The 27,134-nt window shown below is 39.4% G+C and overlaps 1 protein-coding gene and 1 long non-coding RNA gene across 3 annotated transcripts; both read right to left on the bottom strand.

Moving 5' to 3' along the window:
* Positions 1 to 1,170: 1,170 nt before the first annotated feature.
* On the bottom strand, positions 1,171 to 27,134 carry LOC309707851 (Fc receptor-like protein 5). Of its 2 annotated transcripts, none has more exons than XM_082535420.1 (7): positions 27,067 to 27,134; positions 26,164 to 26,199; positions 5,713 to 5,973; positions 5,388 to 5,633; positions 5,125 to 5,301; positions 4,889 to 4,965; positions 1,171 to 1,429 (listed from the first exon to the last, which is right to left on the bottom strand). In XM_082535420.1, the coding sequence occupies exons 1-7, from the start codon at positions 27,095 to 27,097 to the stop codon at positions 1,391 to 1,393; spliced, it is 867 nt and encodes a 288-aa protein (XP_082391546.1). In that variant the 5' UTR covers positions 27,098 to 27,134; the 3' UTR covers positions 1,171 to 1,390. The 2 variants fall into 2 exon arrangements, with proteins under 2 accessions (XP_082391546.1, XP_082391545.1); XM_082535419.1 differs by lacking the exon at positions 26,164 to 26,199 and adding an exon at positions 6,096 to 6,131 and having other exon boundaries at positions 27,067 to 27,109.
* On the bottom strand, positions 24,036 to 24,514 carry LOC309707863. The gene is made up of 2 exons (XR_014277099.1): positions 24,401 to 24,514; positions 24,036 to 24,240 (listed from the first exon to the last, which is right to left on the bottom strand). It is a non-coding gene; the product is annotated as an uncharacterized lncRNA (long non-coding RNA).

The following is a 27,134-nucleotide window of genomic DNA, read 5'->3' as shown; positions in this document are numbered from 1 at the left end:
TGTGGTCTATCATAAACTCTCATGAACTTCTTCAGCTGTTCTATCACAAGCATAAAACAGATTTACTCATAAATACAAATATAATGCGTGGAACAAAAAACAGCCCATTAACCAGGGGTCCTCACAGACTGACTGGGCCAGGATGCAAGGATGGAAACTATAAAATGATTCAAACCATACCAGTGAAATACAAATCTGTGGCATATATCGCATACCTGAAATAAAAACTTGTGAAACTCACCGGGATCTCATCACCTGCCTCCACCTCACACCTCTAAGGCCTCAGTATACTCGCTGTAATGGTCGCTCACTGTAGCAAAACAATGGGTGTTGCCATTAACACAATATCGCCACTTTAGCACTGCTTTAGGAGAAGATGTCTTCTTCCCATTTTCAAACTTTTGTATGTCTGCATGTCTCTGACCCCTGTGGAATACCATAAAAATTATGGTAAACACTGACAGGGTTGCACACTTGTGAGTTAAACACAGCTGTGGCGACCGCGGCTCAACATGCCAAGTTATAAAAATCCAGAAGTGACAACCAGCTAATGTGCTACAAAGATTGTGTTAATTGACGCAGGATGGAACGTCAAAATTGGCTTGCGACATCCACGACGCAAGTGACTCGTCCAGCATAATGGCACTGTCAGCACGCAGCCATGTGTAAAGAACGATGTTATGCAAAGCAACTTTCCACTAGTGGACACTTTAGCACAAACAGGTGTGACTCACAGAGTGAGGAGACAGTTTCAGCAATTTTACACATGAGAAAATCCATCAGACTGTACATGAAGGCAGCTCACTGATTTAAATTTAATCTAGTGTTGAGGTTTTGATTTGATTAACATTCATTAGAAACCCCAAATAGAAAAGCTGCAAACAGAAAAAGTGCCTGTTTAGGGTTAAAACTAATTCAACATTAGTCTTGGTGAAGTAAAATCTTACCAATTTGACTAACTTTACACAAATTGATACTCAACTCTTCAGACAAACAATTTGTTCAGAGTTATTTCAGCCACTGAAAGATGTTCCTGCTGTTTTTAATCTGTGGTTGAGATTAAGTTGTTTGTCTGTTCTTTCTTATCTGCTCTGTTATCAGTTAGAAACACAACTCACATTTTTCCATCAGCAATACTTCTGAAACCCACAGAACCACATGACAGGAACAACATGTGACAGCAAAGTTTATTGATGCTGCAGAGAAGGCAGGACAACGCTGTACAGATGACATTCATATTTTAGTTATACTACTAACACTCATACAAACACTTAGAGTGTATATTTTAATGAGAAGGCACTAGAGAATATATGCAAATCAACATTGTGTGGCTGTGTGGACCAGTTAGAGACCAGCAGCTGGACGTCAGTGGTTGGACTGGTGGACTACTTCAGTGAGGAGTAGACGATGTCTGTCTCTGGTTTAATGTCTGAACACAAACACACACACAGTTCAACATGAGAAGAATAAACAGATCTGTAAACTCATGTTTATGTAAAGTAAATGAACACAACAGGAGAATGTTAGTGAAAGTATCAGAGCATCACAGTTAAAGTCTGAAGAAGAATAAAATCAAATCTTTATGTTAAAGAGAAGTTTATGTATCTGACATCTTACAGACACAAACTGAGTTTCATTAAAACACACACAGAGGACATCACTACAAATACCACAACTTCTAAATGCACTGTTAGTGTATTGTTCCTCATGTAGCACAAAGATGATGTGATCATCTTTTTTCTACTTTGGAAAATCACCCTCTGGTTATATTTGGTCACTGGTTATTAACAGTAGGAGAAGAAAAAAACCCCACTAATTTTACCACAAGCTACAAAACAGCCCCACACTTCGAAACACACTATCATCAGCACTGTGATGAGAGATCCCAGTTTAGCTTCATATGTCAGCTCATTGAAAACAACAGGAGGAAGTAGCTGATGTTGGTGAGGATGCAGATAAATGAAATGTTTACAGACAACATCAGCACCATTCATTATTAATACATAAAATCCAAAATCAAAATAATAATCTGTACCAAACTGCCCTTAAGTTGTGGTTGATATTTCAGCATCTGGCTGAAGTGACTGAAGAGGTGTGAGCATAAAGTGAGTAGGATTTTTTAAATGACAAGTTCTTTCAAATGTAACGTTTCAACAAACGTTCAACGCTCAAAGATAATCAAACACACAAACAGTTTGTCTCACAGTGTGTTGTAGCTGAAGGTTCAGCTGCTGTATTTGACAAGGAGAGAAATGAAAGTGTTATGACCGTGTGCAGGGAGGCAGGAAAAGGATCCAACATGCAGACTCCTGGAGGCAGAACTTAACCCTATAAGACCTACCATAGAACCAAGTCCGCCAGAGCTTATAGTATATTTTTACATGCTGTGGAGTAGGGCTGGGCCATATTATACCGTTCACGGTAATACCGGTATAATGTTAGGCAACGATAGGAAAATGAAATATCGCGATAGAATATGAGTAAAACGCGCATGCGCAGTGCCTTTGTTTTCATACGCACATGGCCGATTGTTGAGTGAAACAGATGAACCAGAATTGGTTTGTAAAAATGGTGCAACTTCAGTGATGTGGAACTGGTTTGGTGTTTGTCCGTCAGATACACGACAAAGCACATTTTTTTTGCAGAACATGCAAGCGGCCGTCGTTATTGTTGTATTTGTCGGACTAAGATGCTCTTAAATCTGGGAGTAATCTGGGTCCTAAACCCCCCTCGTCAGGTCAAACGAACACTGCAGCATTAACTGAGAGTTAAAAACTGTCTAAATTCTTTCATCTTTAATAAAAACGATCAGCATTGTTGCTTTACCAGGTGTAACTATGAAGTTTAACTTCCAGGCATCCATGAAAACAAAATGTATTACATTTAACGGAGTTAGAAGATAGCAGGAAGCTAGCGGAAGTTAGCTCGCTAGTTTCGCTAGTTACCTAAGCATGATATTGCATGTTCTGACTGAGAGATTTCTGAAAAAAATCAAACGTACAGCTCTGCTATCACTTCCAACATAAATGAAGACAGGAAACTAAACAGCAGTGACGTTTGTAGGGTTACTGAAGTTGGGCTAGCTGGTATATAATGATGTGCTACGTGATCGCTAGCGACACAGCTATGTTAGCATAACATAAACAGTGAAGCTGGAGGACGAACACTAACACTTTTCCACTTATAAAAGTTAACGTGAAGGTTCCTGATAGTTAGAGACAAATGCAATCGCATGGCAGGATGCTGTAAACGGACCAAACTTCAGTCAGGAGAACAACTGAGATAATCCATCCACAATACGAGGTTAGTCATTAATATACTGCAACAACATGGGAATAGAGCAGAATTCATTCATTAATAAATCAATGGTACAGAAGTGGAGGAAACAAGAAGAATGAGTTTAATAAAGTTTGATTTATCTGACTGCTTTGTTTCGCTTAATGTGCTTTATAATCCCGTGCACCTTATGGCCCGAAAAATACATACTGCACACTGCAGTTTAATGTTGCAAAGCACCTCTTTTTAACTTCAGTGGATATTATACATGGTTATGCTCAGGATATGTCAGCCCATTTCTACTGGAAATGCCTTTTGGTTAAACTTTCAGCAAGGAATTTGCATTTGCACTGTTACATTTTTATAAAGCTTTAATGTACATAAAAACCAGCTTCTTGTTTAAGTGAAAATAAATGGAAGGTTGTCTTTTTGCGCTAGTAATGTTGTGGAGTTATATTTTGTCTCGCATCAATTATATCGTCAGTTATATCGTTATCGCAAATTTTCAAATATATATCGTGATAAATATTTTTGGCCATATCGCCCTGCTCTACTGTGGAGCCATTTTTTGGAGCATTTCAAGTTGCTATACATCAATACAACTGTTATAGCCCAGATTTTAATCATATGTCTGCATTGAGTGCATAGTAATGACATAAATTGCAAAAAGTGCAATAAACTACAAAAAAATTGAAAATTGTTTTTGTTTTTTTAACATATATTTCTAGTTAGAGAAATTTAAGAGGCTTATCCCTCAAAACTGTAAATACAAAAAAGTTGCACAAAATAGTTTCCTACCACAGGAAATTTATTTTGAGTGTCTTCATAGTTTTATTTTTGAAATACACCAATTTCTATACACTGCAGGAAAAACGGAAATAAATATTATAGTGCAAATTTGCAAAAAAACAGCATAAGCATCAAAATAAACTATTTCCAGCAGTGCAATATAAGTCCTAAGCATCCCAGAAACGACACAGAAAGTCATAAAGTCAAACATAACTTTTAAAAACACCAGTATAAGCTCATGAGGCCTTGATGTTAAAAAACTACATTTCCGGGAAAATGACGTCACTTCCGGTTTCGGGCAGGTCATGGATAGTTCGTGCTGATGGACGTAGGAAATGTTACGAACGGCTGATCGGATCGGCAAAGCGTGTTTCTGGAATATTATGTTTTTGTTGCTGCAAGTGCTTTTTATGCAGTTTTTGCAAAGCTTTATGTGGAAGGAAACTGTGACCTAGGACAAGCTGATGGCATAAGATGTAAGTACAACTTCCCAGGTTTCATATGCAAAAAAAATTATTGCGCTAGCTCACGTGGTTGCAGTACTACCGGGATTTAGAAAGAAACTGAGGGTGGACAAACTCAAATAATCTTCATCGTGTAAAGAATAAAAAATAAACCAGTGTAGGCAACAGGAAGTAAGATGATCTGTGTGTGTGTATTTTCATGGTAAAAAGCTCTTAAAGTGGCATCCGATTTATGTTGCTCTGGATCATAAACTGTCAAAATGAATTAATTAGTGAGTTCACAGAGTTCATTTAACCAATTTTTATATTTCCTTTGAATATCAACATGAACCCTCAACACACAGCACATTAAAAACTACCTCTGCTTCCTCTGATTGGCTGTTGTTGATGACTTGAGCTTTTGCTGTACGTGATGTCATCATCTCCAACTCCTCCCCTGTCAGATTAAAGAAACCAGAATGAACAGCAAAGTAATTTCACTGTTTCATAATCACAGCAGGAAACTGTTTAAATAATTTGTGAATATGACGTTAAAATAATTTACACAACTTTACTCTGAGAAACTAAACCTGAAAGAGAAACAGCTCAGACTCACTTTGAGTTTTCCTTTGAACTTGTAGTCTCACCAGCAGAACCAGTAACACCACAAGAACCAGAACACAGACTGAGCTAATAACTGACACAGTGAGAACAAGAGAAAAGAGTGATTGAGAGACACAGGTGGAACCAGGAAGAGAGGTGGATGTAGGTGGAGGTGTGGTGGTGTGTTCCCCTAAAATAAAGCAAACACAGTCATTAAGTTGTCGTCACATTGTGAATGTTGAAAGCTGCAGAAACACAGACAGGTGAGTGTGTCACCTGTGACAGTGATCCAGCTGGATGGAGACTCTCCATGACCGCTGATGTCACACTTGTAGAGGCCTTCATCAGACCTGGAAACATGCTGGATGGTCATGTGACCTGTAGGCTGCTTCCTGATGAGGGAGCCATCTTTATAGAAAGCAGCTGGGAGGTTGGAGGGAGTGGTCTTTGTTTTACAGAGCAGAGTGACGTCATCTCCCTCCATCACAGGGAGGACAGGACTCTGCAGGATCACTGATCCACCTCAACACAGAGACAAACTACAGCATTTCATCCATTTACACACAGCTTCATCAACACTAACTCCACACACTCAGCTTACCAGTGACTGTCAGGTTAACCATGTTACTGATGGGACCCTCTCTGGACTCACACCAGTAAACTCCACTGTCCAATGGATAAACAGTGATGTCACAGGAAGAACCAGCACCCTCTCCCCACCCATCTCCACACTGAGTCCTCTGCCGTCTGCTTGTGTTTCTTCTCAGAGTCCATCCAGCAGAGCTGTCGTCCTCCTCACAGCTCAGAGACACAAAGTCTCCTTTAAAGAACTGAGAGCTGCTGGGACTCACAGTCAGACGAGCTGTGAGGGTGAAAATGAAAAACGGATGATCTGTTGTACTTTACATTGTGAAACATGAACCCAATCAGGTCATATCAGTGAACATTTATCAGGTTTAAACTGAACAGAAGAAGGTTACTGACCTTGGTTTGTTGTGCAGGTCAGTAGTGAGATCAAAACTAAAGAGGAAAGGTTGGTTTTAGTTTTCACAAACACATCAATTCTTCATCAATCAGTCAATCAATCAAGTGATATTTTCTTCTGTATTGCTGTGTCCGATAAAGAGAAGAGATTCTGTTGTGTTGATTAAAATGATCCTTTAAAGTCTGATTTATGCTTCATGTCAAAATGTGAAACTTGTCAACTGTCATGACTGCAGTCAGACAAGAATCACATCCATAGACCTAAAAAACAGAACACTGATAAAAATTAACTCAACATAAAACACATTCATTTTCAAGATGAGACAAAGTCTTTAAATTAAAGTACTTCTATAACAATGTGTCAGAGATCAGTCATAGTGATGGCCGATTCGTGAACGATTCGGCCAATACTCGAGAATCACTTTACTGACTCGTGAATCATGATTCACAAGCCCAACTGACTCACTGACTCATCAGAATCAGAATCAGAATCGTGTTTATTGGCCAAGTATATGTGCAGACACATACAGGGAATTTGGTTCCGGTAGATGGTGGCTCTCAAGCACAGCAATGTAAATCTCACACACACACACACACACACACAAGTGTCTATATATACACATTACACATACATACACAAAGCTGTGTAAACCAACTATAAATAACGAATCTAAACTTATATACATAAAATACAGAAATGAATGAGGTAGAATGAATACTACAAAATGTACATAAGGTGCAGCTGCAGTCTGGCAGTGGGAGCAGTGTGACAGGTCAACTGTTAAGAAGGGAGATGGCGAGGGGAAAGAAACTGTTCCTGTGTCGGGTGGTCCTGGTCTGCAGGCTTCTGTACCGTCTGCCAGAGGGCAGCAGATCAAAAAGTCTGTGTGCAGGGTGTGAGGGGTCTGTGATGATTTTCCCTGCCCGTTTCCTGGTTCTTGAGAGGTACAGATCCTGGATGGAGGGCAGGGGGGCGCTGATGATCCTTTCTGCTGCCCGTACAGTCCGCTGCAGTCTGCTCCTGTCCTGTTTAGTGGCTGCTCCATACCAGACTGTGATGGAGGAGCACAGGACAGACTCAATGACTGCAGTGTAGAACTGGATCAGCAGCTCCTGTGGAAGACTGTACTTCCCCAGTTGTCTCAGGAAGTACATCCTCTGCTGGGTCTTTTTGAGGATGGAGTTGATGTTGGTCTCCCACTTCAGGTCCTGGGAGATGGTTGTACCCAGGAACTTGAAGGTCTTCACAGTTGACACAGGGCTGTCTGATATGGTGAGGGGGAGCAGAGTTGAGGGATGTCTCCTGAAGTCCACTGTCATCTCTACAGTCTTAAGAGTGTTCAGCTCCAGATTGTGCTGACTGCACCAGAGTACCAGCCACTCAACTTCAGACTCATCACCATCCTGAATGAGGCCAATGACAGTGGTGTCATCTGCAAACTTTAGGAGTTTGACAGCCGAGTTCTTGGAGGTGCAGTCGTTAGTGTAGAGGGAGAACAGTAGTGGTGAGAGGACACATCCTTGAGGGGCACCAATACTGAGGGACCGGGTTTCAGAGGTGATCTCCCCCAGCCTCACTTGTTGCTTTCTGTCTGTCAGGAAGCTGGTGATCCACTGACAGGTAGCTGGTGACACGCTGAGCTGGGAAAGTTTGGAGGAAAGAAGTTCAAGCACAATGGTGTTAAAAGCCGAACTAAAGTCCACAAACAGGACCCTGGCATAAGTTCCCGGGCGGTCAAGGTGTTGCAGGATGTAATGCAGCCCCATGTTCACTGCATCATCCACCGACCTGTTTGCCCGGTAGGCAAACTGCAGAGGGTCCAGCTGGTGGCCTGTAATGTCTTTCAGATGGGCTAACACCAGTCGTTCAAAGGATTTCATCCCTGTTGCTGTTAGCAAACTAATTCCATTAGTAGAAATATATCTAGTAGGGATGCATCGATACCAATACCGGTATCGGGTATCGGCCTCGATACCACATTTTCTAAAGTACTCGTACTCGTTAAAAGTCCCCCGATACCGAGGACCGATACCACGGTCTGAGACCTGTCTATGTTTGAGCGGCATGTAAGGGGTTAATCACAGGATAATTTCACACACAAAAAAAGAGCTACAAAATTCACCACACTGGGAAGGGTGAACTGGGTTGCCACGAGGTGTCCCTTATTTATTTTTCAGGGAGTTGGCAACGCTAGCGTTACAGCGTTATAGCGAACAAATCGTTCAATACTCGAGAATCACTTTACTGACTCGTGAATCATGATTCACAAGCCCAACTGACTCACTGACTCATCCCTGTTGCTGTTAGCAGCAATGTATCTAGCTTACAATTAAAATTGTGGAGAAAAAACACAACATCCAGTATCTTAACAAAAAAATTTCTGCTCTGAACTGGAAGAAAAAACCCTGAGTAGAAGCTCACATGAAGAAAATAGCTCCTCCGTTCACAGTAGCATCGCTCTGCTAACATGCTAACAGCACATTTGAGCTACTCACCCTGTTGCCCTATCATATATGTATGTGCTCTTAATCTGAAAGGTATAAATACGGAAGTGTGTGTTCAATAAATAATGGCGCAGAGGTAGGCGTGTGCCTCTGATGTAAAACTCTAACAACGTGTATGTGGTTTATTCCTCCATGAGATGTGTGAGTTACCACGGTATTTCTGCCCTAGAAAATGGAACATCCAACACACCCCCTCCCTCCTGGCTCAAAGCTTCTTCTTCTTCTTGGTTGGCAACCAATGTTAAGGCGCATTACCGCCCCCTGGCTCACAGCTCAGTGGACATTTAGATGAGAAAATATATATTTAACACATTTAAGGAAAATACTAATAAAATACAAATAAACAAAATAAATGTTTATTAAACAATTTTGATAGGAAATTGCTTAATTTTAGAAATGTTTTTGCTCTTTTTTGCTCTATAAAATAGTTTTTTTTTTTTTTTTAGAATCATTCATCTTAGCAGTGGGATTTACATGAAAAGAGAAACAAATTAAGTTTGAGTGAAAATGTAAATTTTTTGCACTCTCTGGTCAACTGACTCAGTGAATCAAATGACTCAAAAAAACCCAATTCACTTTGGTGAGTGACTCATTAACATTCGATTCAGTAAAAAGAATCAAATTTACCATCACTAATCAGTCATTGTAGTCTAACATCTACCTTTGTGGTACAGATTATTATTTAGATATTTATGTTTTGTTAATAAATGCTGCTTATGTTGAATGTAGACATTTTAATGTTTCTGCTCCTGAGCAGAAACAAGCAGTCTTGATGTTAATCCGAGGATGGAGGATGTTTTTTATTATTGTTAAATGAATATAATTCATTTTTGTTAATATCGTTCTACTTTGTTTTCGTGCTGTAGACCTTTTTTATGCACTGAGTAAAAGACAGCCAAGTATCAGTAAAATGTATATCCACAGTACAGTTCTGTTTTTAAAATCACTAAACTGCTAAATTCAGTTTTTCACATCCTATTTTTGTGTAAGATGCTCAAACTTCCTCTTCACAGCTTAAATGTGTCTTCTTTGTGTTTTAAACTTTCTTGAAATACTGTTTCACTTGTTGCTTATGTCATTTTCTTTCATCTGTCATCAATCAACATTCAAAAAATCTGTAAAAATAAACTTTAGGTAACCTTAAGAGGTCTTTACTTACTGAGCAGACATTGCAGAGATGTTTCCTCCATCGTTCCTCTCAGTGATGTGACGTGTTTTAGATTTACAGAAAATGAATCCCCGCCCTCTTGCTCTGTGCACTCCTGCTATTTCTTTTTGGGCTTTTTTTTTCTTGTTTAAAAAAAAATCTTGAAACTACCTGTGCAAACACGTTTTCATAACAAAACCAACATTTTAAAATCAAAAGATCTCTATCAGTCATGCACCAAAAGAGATTTGAATAACGTGTTCTTCAGGATGTATGGAAATCTGGATTTTCTCCACTCTGTTTTAGTCATTCTGTGTCAAATGAAACATGAAACAACATGTGCAGCTTTCGTCAGGACATTTTAAAGAAAATCTCTTGGTGACACTCTGCGATTGGAGGATTGACTCTCCGCAGCTGGAAACCACCAGAAAGCTGGAAGCAGCAATTCTAAGTGACCGTATCTAGAGGCTCCTCACTGAATCTGAGTGTGGTACTTTCATAGTTTACCCAAGTCCATGATTAACTGCAAAGTGGAAGTAGAGGAGCCAACGCAACAAAGACCACGTAAAGTTTCACAGCAGGGTTGCGAAACGTTGATTCACATAGCGTGTGAAAGTTGCCAACACTCAAGAACGGTTCCAGACTTCCTCTAGCATTAACATTGTTAGGAGAAATTGGAGCCATGACATAAAAATAACATTTTCTTTAGATGGAATACAGTGTTGGACACTAATTTTTGCTTGTTTATATATATATATATATATATATATATATATATATACATACAATTTTATTTATTTTCTTTTAATGTTGGATCCTTTCTGTGGTGGTTTTGGCTTCGAATGTGATGCGTTTTTTATGTTTTGGTTTTGATATTTGTTTTTCTGTTGACTCTTGGTCAACAGAAAACTGAGATAGATAGACAATAAAATTGATTCATGTTTGTGGCTGTAATAGAATAGAATAGAATAGAATTCAACTTTATTGTCTTTGCACAGGTACAGGGCAACGAAATGCAGTTTGCATCCATCCAGAAGTGCTTTAGTGATATAGATATATTACAATATATATTAGCAATAATATAGATATGTAAGTATATTACAGAAATGGGTCTATTATGGTATGTTATAATGTACACTGTATGAAGTATGTTGTGAATATTCTATAACTATAAGTATGTACAGGCTGTAGTGAGTACAAGCTATGTACAGGCTATGAACAGGATATAAATATGAAAAACTATACAGAATATGAAATAAATAACTTTACAGAAATCTGAGATATACAGCTATACAGAAATGGGAACTATGCAAGTTGTAAACAGTTGTAGGATTAAAAATTATCGAATGTACAGAATGATTATTTACACAGAGCTATATAGTAGTGCAGTTAAGATAAGTGAGATATAATTCCTACAGAGGCTATATAAAGTGCTAGTGGTTGTGAGTGGTGGTTCAGTCCATGTTATTATTGTGTGTTTGAGGGTACGGTTGTCCATTGTGTGTGTGTGTATGTTCAGTCCATGAGTTAACGTGGGTCAGATGTCAGGAGGCAGAGTTCAGGAGTCTGACAGCTGTGGGGAAGAAGCTGTTCCGGTACCTGGTGGTCTTAGTCCGGAGGCTTCTGTAGCGCCTCCCAGAGGGCAGGAGGGTGAAGAGTCCATGTGATGGGTGACTGGGGTCTCTGATGATTTTCCCAGCCCTTTTCAGACACCGCTTCCTGTAGATGTCTTTTATGGCAGGAAGTGGTGCTCCGGCGATGCGCTGGGCAGTTTTCACGACCCTCTGCAACGCCTTCCGGTCCGAGGCAGAGCAGTTCCCGTACCAGACTGTTATACAGTTGGTCAGGATGCTCTCGATGGTGCAGCGATAGAAGTTCACCAGGATGTCTGAGGACAGGTGGTTCTTCCTCAGAGTCCTCAAGAAGAAGAGGCGCTGGTGAGCCTTCTTGACCAGCTTGGAGCAGTTGGTCGTCCAGATGAGATCCTCGGAGATGTGGACTCCCAGGAACTTGAAGCTGCTCACACGCTCCACAGCCGTCCCCTTAATGTGGATGGGTGGATGTGGGTCAGCATTCCTCCTGTAGTCCACGATGAGCTCCTTGGTCTTCTCGGTGTTAAGCAGCAGGTTGTTTGTGTCGCACCACTCAGCCAGACGATCCACCTCCTCCCTGTAGGTGGCCTCATCGTTGTCACTGATGAGGCCAATCACCGTGGTGTCATCTGCAAACTTAATGATGGTGTTGGAACCATCAGCAGGTCTACAGTCGTGGGTGAAGAGGGAGTAGAGGAAAGGGCTCATCACACAGCCTTGTGGTACACCGGTGTTCATCGTGATTGTAGATGAACAGTGGTTATCCAGCCGGACATGTTGGGGGCAGTTGGTCAGGAAGTCCAGTAACCATTTGCAGATGAGGGAACTGATGCCCAGGTCTGTCAGTTTCCTGATGAGTTGTGAGGGGTGGATTGTATTGAATGCTGAACTGAAGTCTATAAACAGCATTCTGGCGTAGGTGTTGTTGTTGTCCAGGTGTGAGAGGACAGAGTGCAGTGCGATGGAGACTGCATCCTCTGTGCTCCTGTTCTGGCGGTATGCGAATTGGTGGGGGTCCAGGGTGGGGGGGAGACAGGATTTGAAGTGTGCTAGGACCAGCTGCTCTAAGCACTTAGTGATGATGGGGGTGAGTGCTACTGGGCGGTAGTCATTGACTAAATGTGGGAAAGTTCAAGGGGGCAGACTACTTTTGCAAGCCACTGTATAGGCTCCCCACTGAATTTGAGTGTTGTACTATCATAGTTTACCCAAGTCCATGATTAACTGCAAAGTGGAAGTGGAGGAACCACAGCAACAAAGACCACAAGTTTCATAGCAGGGATGCACATAGTGTGTGAAAGTTGCCGACATGTGACACGACACATCTGAGATAGATATAACGATAAGGGAACAAGTCAAAACAAAGACCGTGGAATCTTACAAAGCTCAGATGTTTTCCAGAATATGTTCGATAAAAAAAAAAAGTGAAAGAGTTGCATGACTAATATTTGTTGAGAATGAAGTCTGCAGGTGGGGATTTTTTTTATTTGCAAAAGTTTTCCCACTAAATATAACAGACTTAAAATAACAACCTTAACTTAACTTTAAAAAGATAAAGTCTGTACACCAGAACATTCATGTTGTTACATGCCTTAAGCAAGAAAATAAAGATAGGTAATCACATTTTTGCTCCTAAATTCATTCTTTAAACTGAGTCAAATATGTGCATTTTCTTTTCTTTGAATTTATTAGAAATTAAATTAGAAATAATACATATTAAAATTAGAGTCAAAAAGTTAAATAGGTGAAAATGATTCATGGATTTTAGGATACTTTCAAATTTCTTTTGCGCAACTTTTGGTTTAATGAATGACATCCCTGCATAGACACAACTTTAAGCCAGTTCGGAGCATTTGTCGTGTCATGTCTTTCTCAGCCCCCACTTATTCAGTACAGGAACTGTACAATCTTCTGTTAGTTCTGTACATCAGAAGAGTATAAGCAGGATATAATGGATAAGATCAGCAGTGAAGACCTTAATCAAAAATTTTGCTTCTGGAAAACGACGTGCCTATATTGCTATTATTGTGATTTTTATCACCACAATTTTTTTTTAGTAGGAAGAATGCACTTGCAAATCACAGGTGCTTGACTGCAGCATTTACATGTTTTTGCCATGTATAATAATATTTGGCTTAATGCTGTGGACCAACATTTCCTTTCGGAGACTCTGTAGATACACATGGGATCGTGAATGAACAAAAATTAGGTACAGGACATATTACAAAGTGATTCTGGAAGAGTAGGGGATGGTGAGGAAACAGCTTCTAAGGACAAAAGCAAAAGAGAAGCTGACTGCTGACTGAAATGATAGATGGTGGACGATGGGAACAGTTTTTCAGAAGAACTAATTAAAAGAGAAGCCAATTCCCCATCTGATGAAGTGGAAGATGCTGGTGCAGCACAATTACAGGTAAACATGCTAAAACAGTAGTCTTTATTACAAAAACAACTGAAGGTGACTGTTGTTGGCTGTTGGTGTTTATAAAGCAAACTAAATTAAATGTTTGTTTGTTTTTATTCTCTATGTTTGTCAGGCTATGTCCACACGTACCCGGGTATTTTTGAAAAAGCTGATTTTTCTATGCGTTTGCACCTTTCATCCACACGTAAACGGCGTTTTTGGTCACTGAAAACGGAGATTTTTAAAAAACTCCGGCCAGGGTGGATATTTTTGAAAACCCCGTTTTTGCATTTACGTGTGGATGAGAAAAACGGAGAAAACGCAGCGTCAAAGGTGTGCGCATTTTTTGACGTCACACTGTGCGCCACGTTATTGTTTCGGTGAAATGAATTTCTACAACACTGTTTCTGTTAATTGTACTCTCTGCAGTGTTTAAATGCTTACATATACACACAGTTACTGTCCCTCCACACATACGACTCTGCTTCTATGCCCCAGCTTTGTTTACTTTTTCCCACCGAGGCTTCTAGACTTCTGATTGGCCAACATTTCTACATGGTTAGGAATCTAGCTCCACCTGCTGCTTTGACATGTTCCTAGCAGCGTTTTCCTTCTTTTCTGCCTTTACGTGTGGACGGGATTATTTTTTAAAATGAAAACGGAAAATCTCCGTTTTCAAAAATACCCGTGTACGTGTGGACGTAGCCTCAGTGTAGGGGCCATTTTTGGGGGTTGGTACCTTATGTATGCTGCTATTAGGGGTGCAACGATACACAAAATTCACAGTTCGGTTTGATACTTTGGTGTCCCTGTTCGATATTTTTTCGATACAAAAAAAATGTTCATGCCTTTTTAATTTGTCATTTATTAAAATTATAAATATATATTTTAACTCAAAAGTACAGTTTTTAAATTTAATGTTGCTGAAACAACAAAATAATAAAAAAAAATCTAAATGTCTAAATGACATTTAGATTTTTAAATGTCTAAATAAATCTAAATAAAGTTTGTAGCATGCGTGCTTGTTGTTTTTGTCTGCTTCCACTTATCTTTGCACTATGATGATGTCGGCGTAAATGTGCAGTCATATTCGTTGTGTTCCCACTGGTGCTGTCAGCGTTAATCTCGTTAAAATGACATTAACACCATAACGTGGCAAATCTCCGTTAACAAGTTACCTACCTGCGCTAATGCACTATTTCCCACCAGTTGAGCATTGCGTGGCACATCCGACATACTGTTTTACTTTTGTCCATGACGCGCTTACCTTCAGGGTCATACTTCACATGAAAACCAAGATAGTTCCAAACGCCAGATCTGAATGAGGGTGGGGGAGGTTCAGTTTCTGGTAGCGTTGAGGCAGTTGCCATGTTGCAACGAGCTTAGCTTCTGTCTTGCTAGCTTGCGCTGCGCTCAGTGGATCTGCACTTGACAGTGCAGCCTAGGCGGAGTAGTTGAACGCAGATCCACTGAGCGCTCAACACAGACAGCATCGTCAGAAGAAAAGTTGATAAAATAAATAAAAAATTTTGTATTGTTCGATACATATGCGTACCGAACCGAAAGCACTGTATCGAACGGTTCAATATCTATACGAGTATTGTTGCACCCCTAGCTGCTATTGGTCACGTTTTATGTTTTTTGGTTTAAGGTACACACAAGTAATTAGCAGCAGGTGCTGTTGTTTGGGAGGAAGCAAACAGTCTGGAATTATTAGCATTGAAAAAGCATACTAATGGAATAAAGATTCTAAACAGACAAGATAAGTACGGGTGAAGTTACTGGACTGTAACAAGTTTAACAAGTTCATTCATACCAGTGGCATCTCCTCACCCCTATCAATGAACACCTCAGTGGTTTCAAGCGTAGGCTTAGACTCTACAGTTTGTTTGTAAGCTTGACAAACTTGTAATCTATGTTTGCAGTCACTGTTATCGACCCTTTATCTTGCAATATGAAGCACTGTGATGGATAAAGCTGGGTATCACCTGCATAGTACTGAAAATGTATGAAATCCCATTTAATGATACTCCCCAGGGGAAGCATATAGTGTAAACTGAATCTACAACAGAAAGTATAAACTAAACCAAAATCTAGATTAAATAAATGCAAAATCATGCTGTTTAATTTAATTGCATAATTGTATTCATATTTCTTTTTTTTTTTCTTTGCAGGTGTTACGTCCCCACGTAAAAGTCTAGGCGATGAGGGTGGGGGATAGTAACAGTTAGATCCAGGTGGAATGAAAAGGACGCCAGGCAGAGGTATTTAACATAAAATAGATCTTTATTGTAGGCAAACACCTCAATAATCATATAAATGGCAACAACAAAAGGAGACAGCACCGCTGCTTTAATAAGAAATCAGGGAGGTCAACCCAAAGTGGTAATGACCACTCAACAAAGAAAGCAACAATAAGGTTTCAACAGAAAGAGACAGCAACGCTGCTAACAAACAATATCCAGGCAGGCCACACAAACTAATGAAGGCCGCCGTCACTCATGGGCAATCACTGCTCAGTTAAACACTACTCACAAAGAGCCACACACCAGAAGGCTGGTCATACGCAGCAGGCTGTTCCACACCTAAGCCAGTAGCACACTCTGACCAGCACAGAGGAAATCCACCAGAAACCTCTCCCTCCTCCTCCACACTGCTCTTCTCCAGCTTATATCACCCCTGAGGGTAATTGGTTGTAACGAGAGCAGATGAGCAGCAGGTGTGGCCTATAGGAGAGGGCAGGGGCAGAGAGAGACAAGAGGAGGGGCCAGAACGAAGGAGGAGGAGAGAGAGAAGACAACACCACGCCCACACACTCCCACAGCCTCCCAGGATGTAACAGCAGGACATAGGCTCATCCAACTCTGAGCACCAACACTTAGTAGAGGAATTTTAAGCCTGAGAAGATAAATTCACAAACAAGTTATTGTTTTCTCTTTTTCTTTTTCTTTTTTCCCCCTGTTCATGTTTAGAAATGTACCATCAAGATAATGTTACTGGAGCATGACCCAAATGCCTCAGTGCAATAGGCAGGGTACACCATGGACAGGTTATCAGTCTGTTTCAGAGCCACAGCCAGACAAAAATTCATACCTACAATCAACCACTGATGCCATTAGCCTAGAGAGAACTATGCAGACCCCACACAGAGAGACCTCAGCCAGCCATTGGATTTAAAACAAGGACTTTCTCCCTGTGAAGCAAAGCCATTAACTGTCACATGACTGTGTATAGCTTTGCACTCTTTTAATTTTTTTTTCATGTTCAGCTGTCATTTGACTTCAAACTGTATAAACTTACAAACACGTGCATGCAGATGTAAACGCTGGTTTCTTTCCACTAACTTCATCTTAATATTCTGTACTCACCCCAGCACCTGTTTAATTCCGATGTTAGTGTATAGATTTATTCATTTAATATAATTTATTTTGTGATGAAAATATTGTTATAAATGCTATTATTCTTATGGTATTTATTATCATTTTTCTATTTATAAGCACTGGTTATAGTACTAAAAGCATTAAACATAAGGTTATGTATTATATTTAATGCTTGTAGTACTATTAGTGGATACTAAATAATCAGTAGATTTACAAAATTAATTCAAAAAAACTAAAGAAGGGAATACAAATGAAATTTTCATTCTCCTTCCTACTCTCTCATTCATGTGTTTATACAAATGTGCCCTTATACTGTATACTGTGGGGGGAATAGTTATTTGATCCTCTTTGTATTTTTGCTCACTTGCAGTGAGAAATACAAGAAAAAAGAAAAACAATTGAGTCATTGAGTGAATTAAGAATTAGTTCTTCAAGCAGATGGTGAGGCATTTCTTAGGCCCACTTCTCTTTATGAAAACTGTTTTACTTCTTTAGGTTTCTTGGCTGCCGTTTGGCGTCTCAATGGTTCAGCTCCCTCAACAGATTTTTTACAGCAGTGACGTCTGGGGACTGGCTACTCCATGACCTTGAAGTGTTTCTCCCTAACCATTACTTTACCATCATTATGTTTTTGGTTGTGTTTGTTTGACTGTGGTCCTCATTGCCTTCAGATCAAATGCGAACCTCTCCATGAGTCAAGATCTTGCATCAAGCTCCTGACTGAGAGTGATTCATGTACATTTTATACTTAAAAAACCAAACAAACAAAAAAACCTAGCTTGTGAACAAGTTGTAATTACACTGCAATTAAATGTCATTCCAAGGCAATTCACTTGACATTACAAGTATATTACGTGAAAGGAGTTTTAAGTACAATGTAATGTCGTGGTCATTAGAACAACAATATTTTCCTACGGTTCCATATTTCCCTGTTAACTTAAGTATGCTATACATTTTGGTGTAATAGCAGATAATAAATAAAAATATAATAATAAAGATCAATAATACCTAACACTATTAGTAACTTTAATTTCATTTAATGATTACCCTTTTATATTATATTTTGGACACTTTTAAATCATTTCCAAGTTTCTTATTGTCATTCAAATTGGCAGCTCCGCTCCTGCATTACCAGTAGATGGCAGCAGACTTCCACTTGATATATTTCTAATTTATATCTCATTCTTAACATGCTAATCTTAGGTTACCTTATATGTCCATTTAATATACAAGATTTAATTTCAGTCAACATAATTTGGAGTGGAAAAGCTATTGTGTGTCTTTTGAGTGAAACTGTGTGAACTAAATGAGCTGTGCTTTCTATACTGGCTCAAGGAATGTACACAGAATATATGTAATGCTACATAAAAGAATTGGAAAATCAGACACAAGCAGCAGGCATATCAAGCAGGGAGCAGTCAATCCTGAGAGGAGATGCTGTGAAGGTCAAAGGTTAGATGAAAATCATCACATGTTGGGCAAACTGAAGCTTCTCTGCTGCCACCTACTGGCTCTTATTGTTCTGTGACTGATGTCTTTATACACCATGCAAACACCAGCCGGCCGCTGTATTAGGAACACCTTGCTGGTACTGGGTTGCACCTGCCTCAGCACCTTTGTAGCTCAGCAGAGAGTTTAGGACTATCAGAATCAGAGGATTTCTAAAAGATACATAAACAAACCCTAGTTAATCTTTGTTCATTAAAGTTGTTGAGGTAAATCAACACCATCAACAAAGCCTGAGTAATGATGAAAACATTAAAGAGCAGGTGAAAGAAAAACCATCTGCAGCTGACACAGTACACTTACAAATGGAGAGACCGGGCAGGTCTGCTACTAATATTAAACTTTAACTTCAATCGTTTTTAGAACAATGTGTCTGAAATCAATGATTCCAGTCTTACATTTACCTTTGTGTAGAAAGAATAGTGCAACATACAGTTTGGTACAGATTATTATTTATGAATGCTGCTGATGTTATCTGTAGACATTTAATTTGTTCTGCTTCTGAGCAAAGTCAAGCAGAACTTAAACACTGTTATCTTAATCTGGGGAGGGAGGGATTTTTGGATTGTTGTTAAACAGCCAAGATTTTTCATTTTTGTTAACATCTTTCTACTTTGTCTTCTTCGCTATATAGTTCTGTTTTTTAAAATCACGAAATTGCTAGATTCACTTTTTCAGATCCTGTTTTTTGTGGTAGAAAGCTCAAACTTCCTCTTCACTCCCTTCATCGCTCCTCTCAGAGAAGAAACGTTTTTTGTTTTGTTTTTTCATTTGCAGAAAGTGAATCCCCGCTTTCTTTTTTTATGTCTGGATCTTTTTTTCTATATCTATTCTTAAACAGTTTGGTGGATTATTTTTAAATCCACCTTTCTTGTTAAAGAAAGAAAAAAATAAGCAATAAAATGAAACTTACCTTTAAAAAAATGTCCCCAGAGCAAGCACCTTTTCATAGAAAATAACCACCTTTTAAAATTATCCACCCTCGAGCTTTCATGCACGAAAGGGTGTTCCAATAATGTGTTCCACTTTCTTTGGGAGATGTCGATGAAACATGGAAATATGGATTTTCTCTTTTTTGATTTTTCTTTGTTTCTCAACAATGCTATGCTCTTTATCCCTGTGCATTTGTATCTCACTTTACTAGTAAGCTACACTCATACAAAAACACACTGGAAGCTGCTTGGGGACAGCTTTGAATGCACATCAGCTCCTGTGTCTAAGCCTCATCTGCATCTTTGCAAAATCTACAGTGACTTAAGCCCCTCAAACAGAAACAAGCAGGAAGGATTAGGTCCTCTCGTTTTGAGTGCTGCATCCCAGTGAATTTTCCATTAAAGAGCCGTGAGCTTCTCCAAGATCTTATCCATATTGTGTTCAATGAGCACAGTCTGAGTACTCACAGCCCTCCCCATCACTTCGATCATCATTTTGGTATATTTCTGTATTATGATTAATGTTCTGATGATGTGATGTGTAAACCTATAAACTGACTAAATAAATTGTTGTTATGGTTATTTAGCCCGGATATTGTCTCAGTATGTCTGATACAAAAGAGAAACTGGAAACTATCAGGACAGAGTTTTGGTATGATTGTGTAACTGTGTACTCATGCTTATGTACATCTGGATAATGACACAAACTAGTGTGTGGGGCCTCAAGTTGAATAAATAGAGAAATTACTGTTGTTCATGACACAAATAACTAAACTCTAAATATTAGTTATATTTAATATTATATTAATGTTTGTGTATAATACATTGGCAGCTTAACACAGGAATGTACATGGAAACAAAGGGGAGGGGGTTGTGATGTGAATGTGCTTATGACACAAGGGAGAAGTTTTCATTTGTTTCTATTCAGAAATAGCAGCTTTTCCACAGCTTTTCCTGGGCTTAAGACGGTTCCTCTTTATTGAGAGGATTTCTCCTGCTTTTGAAAATACCCTTTCACAGGGCACAGATGAAGCAGGGGTTGCAAGAAAAACCACAGCAAGTTTATACAAGTTTGGATAAAGAAATTTGTGTCCAGCCCAGTACTCCAGCGGATTCTCCAGTCTGCCAATGTTTGGTTCATGGAGGTATTTCTGCACTTCAGCTGTTGCAACACCAGTAGCATTTGGGGTCTTTGTCTCCATAACAGTGGTATCCAAACGATGTCACAGTTTGCTACCTAAAACCAGAGATGGGCAGTAACGCGTTACTTGTAACAGCTGTGTGCAGATCAACAGTGGATCACATATCGAGTACTGGAGAGAGTATGAGCGTGCAGCGTTTAAAGCGTGGAAGTACTGACCTTACTTTAAGTTTGATTCCATAAAAAGTGACAAAAACATTAGCGTCCGTTGTGCGTGGGAAGAAAACTTCTTTTTAAAGCGAAAAAAACCCCTAAACTTCCAAGCAAGCACAGAGTGCGCAACGACGTAATGGGAAACTCACAGAGAAACTCGCAGATTCTTCAACAGACCGCTGCGGCACACCTGCACCAGGGTAAACCTCCGCCTACCCCACTCCTGCTTTACAGGTGAAAATAGAGCAACAGGACCGCTAGTCTTTGATGTTATTTATTTTCTGCTGTGTTTTACTTGCATCTATTTGAACGAGTGAGTGTAAACACAAAAAATATTTTATTTTATGTGCTGGAATGTGTAGAAAATAGGTTTAAATGTTAAACTAATTTATTCAAGTCAGAGAATGTTGCATATAATTAAATTTTTGCTTGATGCAAAAACAAGTTTTAAAAAGAGACTTTTCCATTTGATTACATTCTGTATGATGGATTATTTAGAAAAAGTAGAATTGGGCTGACAGAGGCTTTATTACCTCTTCAGGTTGTAAATCGTATTTTTAAAAAGTGACTAAGTAACTAAGTAATTAATTACTTTTGAAAATAAGTAATCAGTAAAGTAACGGGATTACTTTTTGGGGGAAGTAATCAGTAATTAGTTACTGATTACTTTTTTCAAGTAACTTGACCAACACTGCCTAAAACAAACAGAATGTAAGTAACTAAATACACAGGGGCACCACAGGGGACTGTCCTCTCCCCCTTCCTCTTCACCCTCTACACCACAGACTTCAGCCACTGCACAGAGACCTGCCATCTTCAGAAGTTTTCTGATGACTCTGCGGTGGTTGGATGCATCAGCAGGGATGATGAGACAGAGTACCGGGCTGTGGTCGACTCCTTTGTCACGTGGTGTGAGCAGAATCATCTGCAGCTCAACGTGGCAAAGACCAAGGAACTGATCGTGGACTTCAGGAAGACCAGGAAACACTTGACCCCTGTTTCAATCCAGGGGGTCAGTGTTGACATTGTGGAGGACTATAAATACCTTGGAGTACACATTGACAATAAACTGGACTGGGCTAAAAACACCACAGCACTTTACAGGAAGGGCCAGAGTCGTCTCTATTTTTTGAGGCGACTGAGGTCCTTCAACATCTGCCAGAAAATGCTGAGGATTTTCTATGAGTCTGTTGTGGCCAGTGCGATCCTCTATGCTGTTGCATGCTGGGGGAGCAGGCTGAGGGTCGCAGATGCCAACAGACTTAATAAACTGATCCGTAAGGCCAGCAATGTTGTGGGGATGGAGCTGGACTCCCTCAAGGTGGTGTCGGAGAGGCGGATGCTGTCCAAGATAAAGACAATGTTGGATAACACCTCCCACCCACTCCATGACATGCTGGTCATGGTTGTTTGTACTCTCCTTCCTCAATTTTTGAACCTTAACAATACACACCTGCCTTGTGGGGAGAACATAGTTAGGGTTCAAAGCTTTAACAAGCTTCCTAAACCCACTGTCCTCCACAATAGTGAAGGGCTGGGAATCCTCTATTACCATGTTGACCAAGGCCTCATCCACATCATTCCTCTCCCTTGATAAAAAAAAAAAAAGAAATTACATATATCAGTAATTACAACCCGAATATAAGTGAATGACATGGGGTATATAAATGTATCAAATGACTGTATCCTTAAAACCTACAAAAACTCACCTGAGCTCGGTCCACCTTGGTTAGTCTTGTTCTCATGCAGGGCTCTGCAATGCCTCAGCATAGATGAGGTGTTGTTGCTGTATCCAAGTTCTTTAGAGCACAGCAAACATTTCACCTTTTAATAAACCAAAAGACAGAAATACGATTATAGGATCTGTGGTGTCGTTTATTTATATTATGGTACTTATCATTTGTGATATTTATTACTGTGTGTATATCTTATTAGGAGAGATGAGATCGAAATGTTGCCAGACAGGGGAAAATTTTCTTTTCCTTGCTGGTTCCATCGAGAGAGGAAATGCTCAAGTAACTATGTAGCACGTACGTAATCCAATTCCACAACATGATGTGATGGGGGAATCAGCTGTGTTTTGCTGCGATTTTATTTGGAGTCTGACGCAAACCGGAAAAACCAGTTCCTGAATCAGTCATGTGGTACGGACTGCCCGCGAGGCCTCGAATGTCACTGCCTACGTAATGAAAGCAAGCGTCGATACGCGCTTGCTTTGAGATTACCCAACACAGGCTTTAAAGCTTCGACACAGAGGACACATCACTAGTTCGTTGTTCAGTCTGCAATCCCAGAATAAAGCCGAGGGTTTTGAGTTCACCTGTGCCTCATCCCCGAACCCCAGGGTGGGTTGGGGGATGGGTGTTCATACTGGAGTGCAAAATTACAATCAAGATGGACAAGAAAAGTTCAAAGTTCAAAAGTTCACCTGTGCCTCCGTGAGTCCCGCTCTTGGGTCCACCTTTCCAGCCTGCCTTCACACTGGCATGACACCATCCAGTTCCAGCAGGAGGATTATTATCATTTTGGAAATTCACTGAATGTAAACTGGTAAAAAGACAACTATATCCCAAGCTTTTCAGGCTGAGTGGTTAGAATTCAAAGTAAATAACTGATGTCAAATTAAAATCAGGCTCTGAAGTGAGTTTGTCTGATTGTGTTAAAGTCTAACATCTCTCTCTCCTTGTGTTTCTTCGTTACTTTCTCTGGTTGCATCTCTGGTGGGAGGAACCAAGACACAAGGAAAGGAGGCAAGGAAGGAAAAACTAAAAAAAAAAAACAGTGGAAAGGATACAAAATAAACCATCATAGACGACAGGAAGTAAGATGCTCAGCATGTGTGTGGTTTTTGTGATTAAAAAGCTGTTAAAGTGGAAGCTTGGCATCCCATTCATGTTACTCTGGATCATAAACTGTTTAAATATAAATGAATGAATCAAACTTAGATTCTCCACAGTTTTGGGGAGGGTCAGAATAAAAGTGATGTATTTAGATTTCTTTTTTTCTAAGATGAAAAGCCATGTATAAGGTATAAGTGTTTTGGGTTCAAGCTAAGCAGACTCAAGGAGTTATTCCTCAATCTTTAACAAAGATGAAAGTGGACAATACATATTTTAGAAGGAATGTTTCACGAATTTTAATCATGTTTAACACATTAGTTTAAGCTCAGTGAGTTAAGTGAGTCTGTTTTAAATTTCCTCTGAATATCAACATGAACTCTCAACACACAGCGCATTAAAAATTATCTCTGCTTCTTCTCATTGGCTGTTGTTGACTTCAACTTCTTCTGTCACTGTACGTGATGTCATCATCTCCAACTTCTCCCCTGTCAGATAAAAAGAACCAAAATAAACAACAAAATAATTCACTGTTTCATACTCATAGTGTGGGAATGTGTTTAAATGATTTATGAATATCACATTAAAATAATTCACATAATTTCACTCTGAGAAACAAAACCTTAAAGAGAAACGGCTCAGTCTCACCTTCAGATTTCCTTTTAACTTGTTGTCTCACCAGCAGAACCAGGAACACCAGTAGAACCAAAACACAGACTGATTTAAGAAATGACACAGTGATAACAAGAGAGAAGAGTGATGGAGAGACACAGGTGGAACCAGGAGGAGGTGTGGATGTAGGTGGAGGTGTGGTGGTTTGTTCCCTAAAATAAAGCAAACACAGTCATTAAGTTGTCGTCACATTGTGAATGTTGAAAGCTGCAGAAACACAGACAGGTGAGTGTGTCACCTGTGACAGTGATCCAGCTGGATGGAGACTCTCCATGACCGCTGATGTCACACTTGTAGAGGCCTTCATCAGACCTGGAAACATGCTGGATGGTCATGTGACCTGTAGGCTGCTTCCTGATGAGGGAGCCATCTTTATAGAAAGCAGCTGGGAGGTTGGAGGGAGTGGTCTTTGTTTTACAGAGCAGAGTGACGTCATCTCCCTCCATCACAGGGAGGACAGGACTCTGCAGGATCACTGATCCACCTCAACACAGAGACAAACTACAGCATTTCATCCATTTACACACAGCTTCATCAACACTAACTCCACACACTCAGCTTACCAGTGACTGTCAGGTTAACCATAACTTAATTTAATCATATACATAATAATTTAAATATGAATGTTGCAAAAACTTATTTTTACTCAATGATCATCTCTCATATGGACTATTGTTTGACGTCCTGGTCACTTGCTTGTCCAACAACACTTATAACTATTGAAAACATTTATAAAAGAAGTTTAAAACTACTTGACAAAAAAGCGACTTCCCACCACCACTGTCATGTGTTAAAAAAACATAAATTACTGAACTTCAATAATTTAGTGAAACTTAAAAGAGTGTGTTTAATATATAAAGTCTTACACTCCCTTGCTCCACCACCACTAAAGCAGTTCATTAGGCATAAAGAAAGCTCAGACAGGACCACTCGAGCTACAATCCGAGGAGACTTGTTTATACCCCACAGACGGACAGCATTTGGGCAGAACGTCCTCTCTGTCAAGGGAGGCCATCTGTGGAACAGTCTTCCTCAACCCATAAGAGAATGCTCGACATTCAACTTGTTTAAGGCAAAGGTTAAAAACTGGTTATGGACAAATCAAGTGTGTGATCATGTATGAGTTGTATAGTTTTAATGTTTTATTTGGGAACAGAATGGTGTGTATGTGTAAGTTTGGTGATGGAGTTTTTATTATGAATGAATGATGAATTTTTATGAATTATTATGTCTATTTTTATGCTTAAGGACAACAGATGGAAATTAGCCCTTGGCTATAATCTGGTATGTTTACATTCATGTAATTTTTTCTTTACATTTATGTTCATTAACATGCACTGTCCTAAATAAATAAATAAATAAATAAATAAACCATGTTACTGATGGGACCCTCTCTGGACTCACACCAGTAAACTCCACTGTCAACTGTAAAAATGTAGCTGATGTAACAGGAAGAACCAGCTGGTTTTCCCCACCCATCTCCACACTGAGTCCTCTGTTGTTTGCTTGTGTTTCTCCTCAGAGTCCATCCAGCAGAGCTGTCGTCCTCCTCACAGCTCAGAGACACAAAGTCTCCTTCAAAGAACTGAGAGCTGCTGGGACCCACAGTCAGACGAGCTGTGAGGGTTACAATGCAAAACTGATGATCTGTTGTACTTTACATTGTGAAACATGAACACAATCAGGTCATATCAGTGAGCATTTATCAGGTTTAAACTGAACAGAAGAAGGTTACTGACCTTGGTTTGTTGTGCAGATCAGCAGTGAGATCAGAACTAAAGAGGAAAGGTTGGTTTGAGTTTTCACAAACAAATTTATTCTGCATCAATTAGTCAGTCAATCAAGTGATGAGTCATATTTTCTTCTGTACTGCTGTGTCTGATAAAGAGAAGAGATTCTGTGGTGTAAGTTTTGAAAGTCTGCTGCATGCCTCATGTCAAAATGTGAAACTTGTGATTTGTGAAATGTGATGACTGCAGTCAGACATAAATCACATCCACAGACTTAAACACAGAACACTGATAGAAATAAACTCTACATAAAACATGTTTCATTTTCAGGATAATATGAAACCTTTAACTTTAATTATTTCTATAACAATGTGTCAGAGATCAGTGATTATAGTCTTATGTTTACCTTTGTGTAGAAAGAACAGTGTAACATACAGTTTGGGTACAGATTGTTATTTTGATATTAATGTATTATTAGTGGATGCTGCTGATGTTATCTGTAGACATTTAATTTGTTCTGCTTTTGAGCAAAATCAAGCAGAACTTAACACTGTTATCTTAATCTGGGGAGTTTTTGGATTGTTGTTAAACAAGCAAGATTTTTCATTTTTGTTAATATCGTTCTACTTTGTTTTCATCCTTAAGACTTGTTGTATGTACTCTTGAAAAGACATCACAAGTAACAGCATTTTTGAAATCACTAAAATGCTGAATTCAGTTTTTCACATCCTGTTTTTTTTGTGTAAAATGCGCAAACTTCTCTTTACAGCTGAAATTGGTCTTCTTCTTTTTTTAAACTTGCTTTCAATTCTGTTTCACTGTTTATGTCATTTTCTTTCATCTGTCATCAATCAGCAACCGAAAAGTCTGTAAAAATAAACTTTACGTAATTTAAAGAGGTCTTTTGCTTACAGAGCAGACATTGCAGGGATGTTTCCTTCATCGTTCCTCTCAGTGATGTGATGTTTTCTCATTTACAG

Source organism: Aulonocara stuartgranti (genome assembly GCF_965226115.1).
Source record: "Aulonocara stuartgranti genome assembly, chromosome: 6".
NCBI classification, from domain to species: domain Eukaryota; kingdom Metazoa; phylum Chordata; class Actinopteri; order Cichliformes; family Cichlidae; genus Aulonocara; species Aulonocara stuartgranti.
This window is presented reverse-complemented; position numbering and strand designations above follow the sequence as displayed.

Bases quoted from the DNA above. Each gene is read 5' to 3' on its own strand.
- LOC309707851 (XM_082535420.1), bottom strand. From the start codon at position 27,097: ATGAAGGAAACATCCCTGCAATGTCTGCTCT. The intron at 26,200-27,066 runs GTAAGCAAAAGA...TTTCCTCTTTAG, and splicing joins ATCCCTGCAATGTCTGCTCT to TTCTGATCTCACTGCTGATC. The intron at 5,634-5,712 runs GTAAGCTGAGTG...CTCTGTGTTGAG, and splicing joins GGTTAACCTGACAGTCACTG to GTGGATCAGTGATCCTGCAG.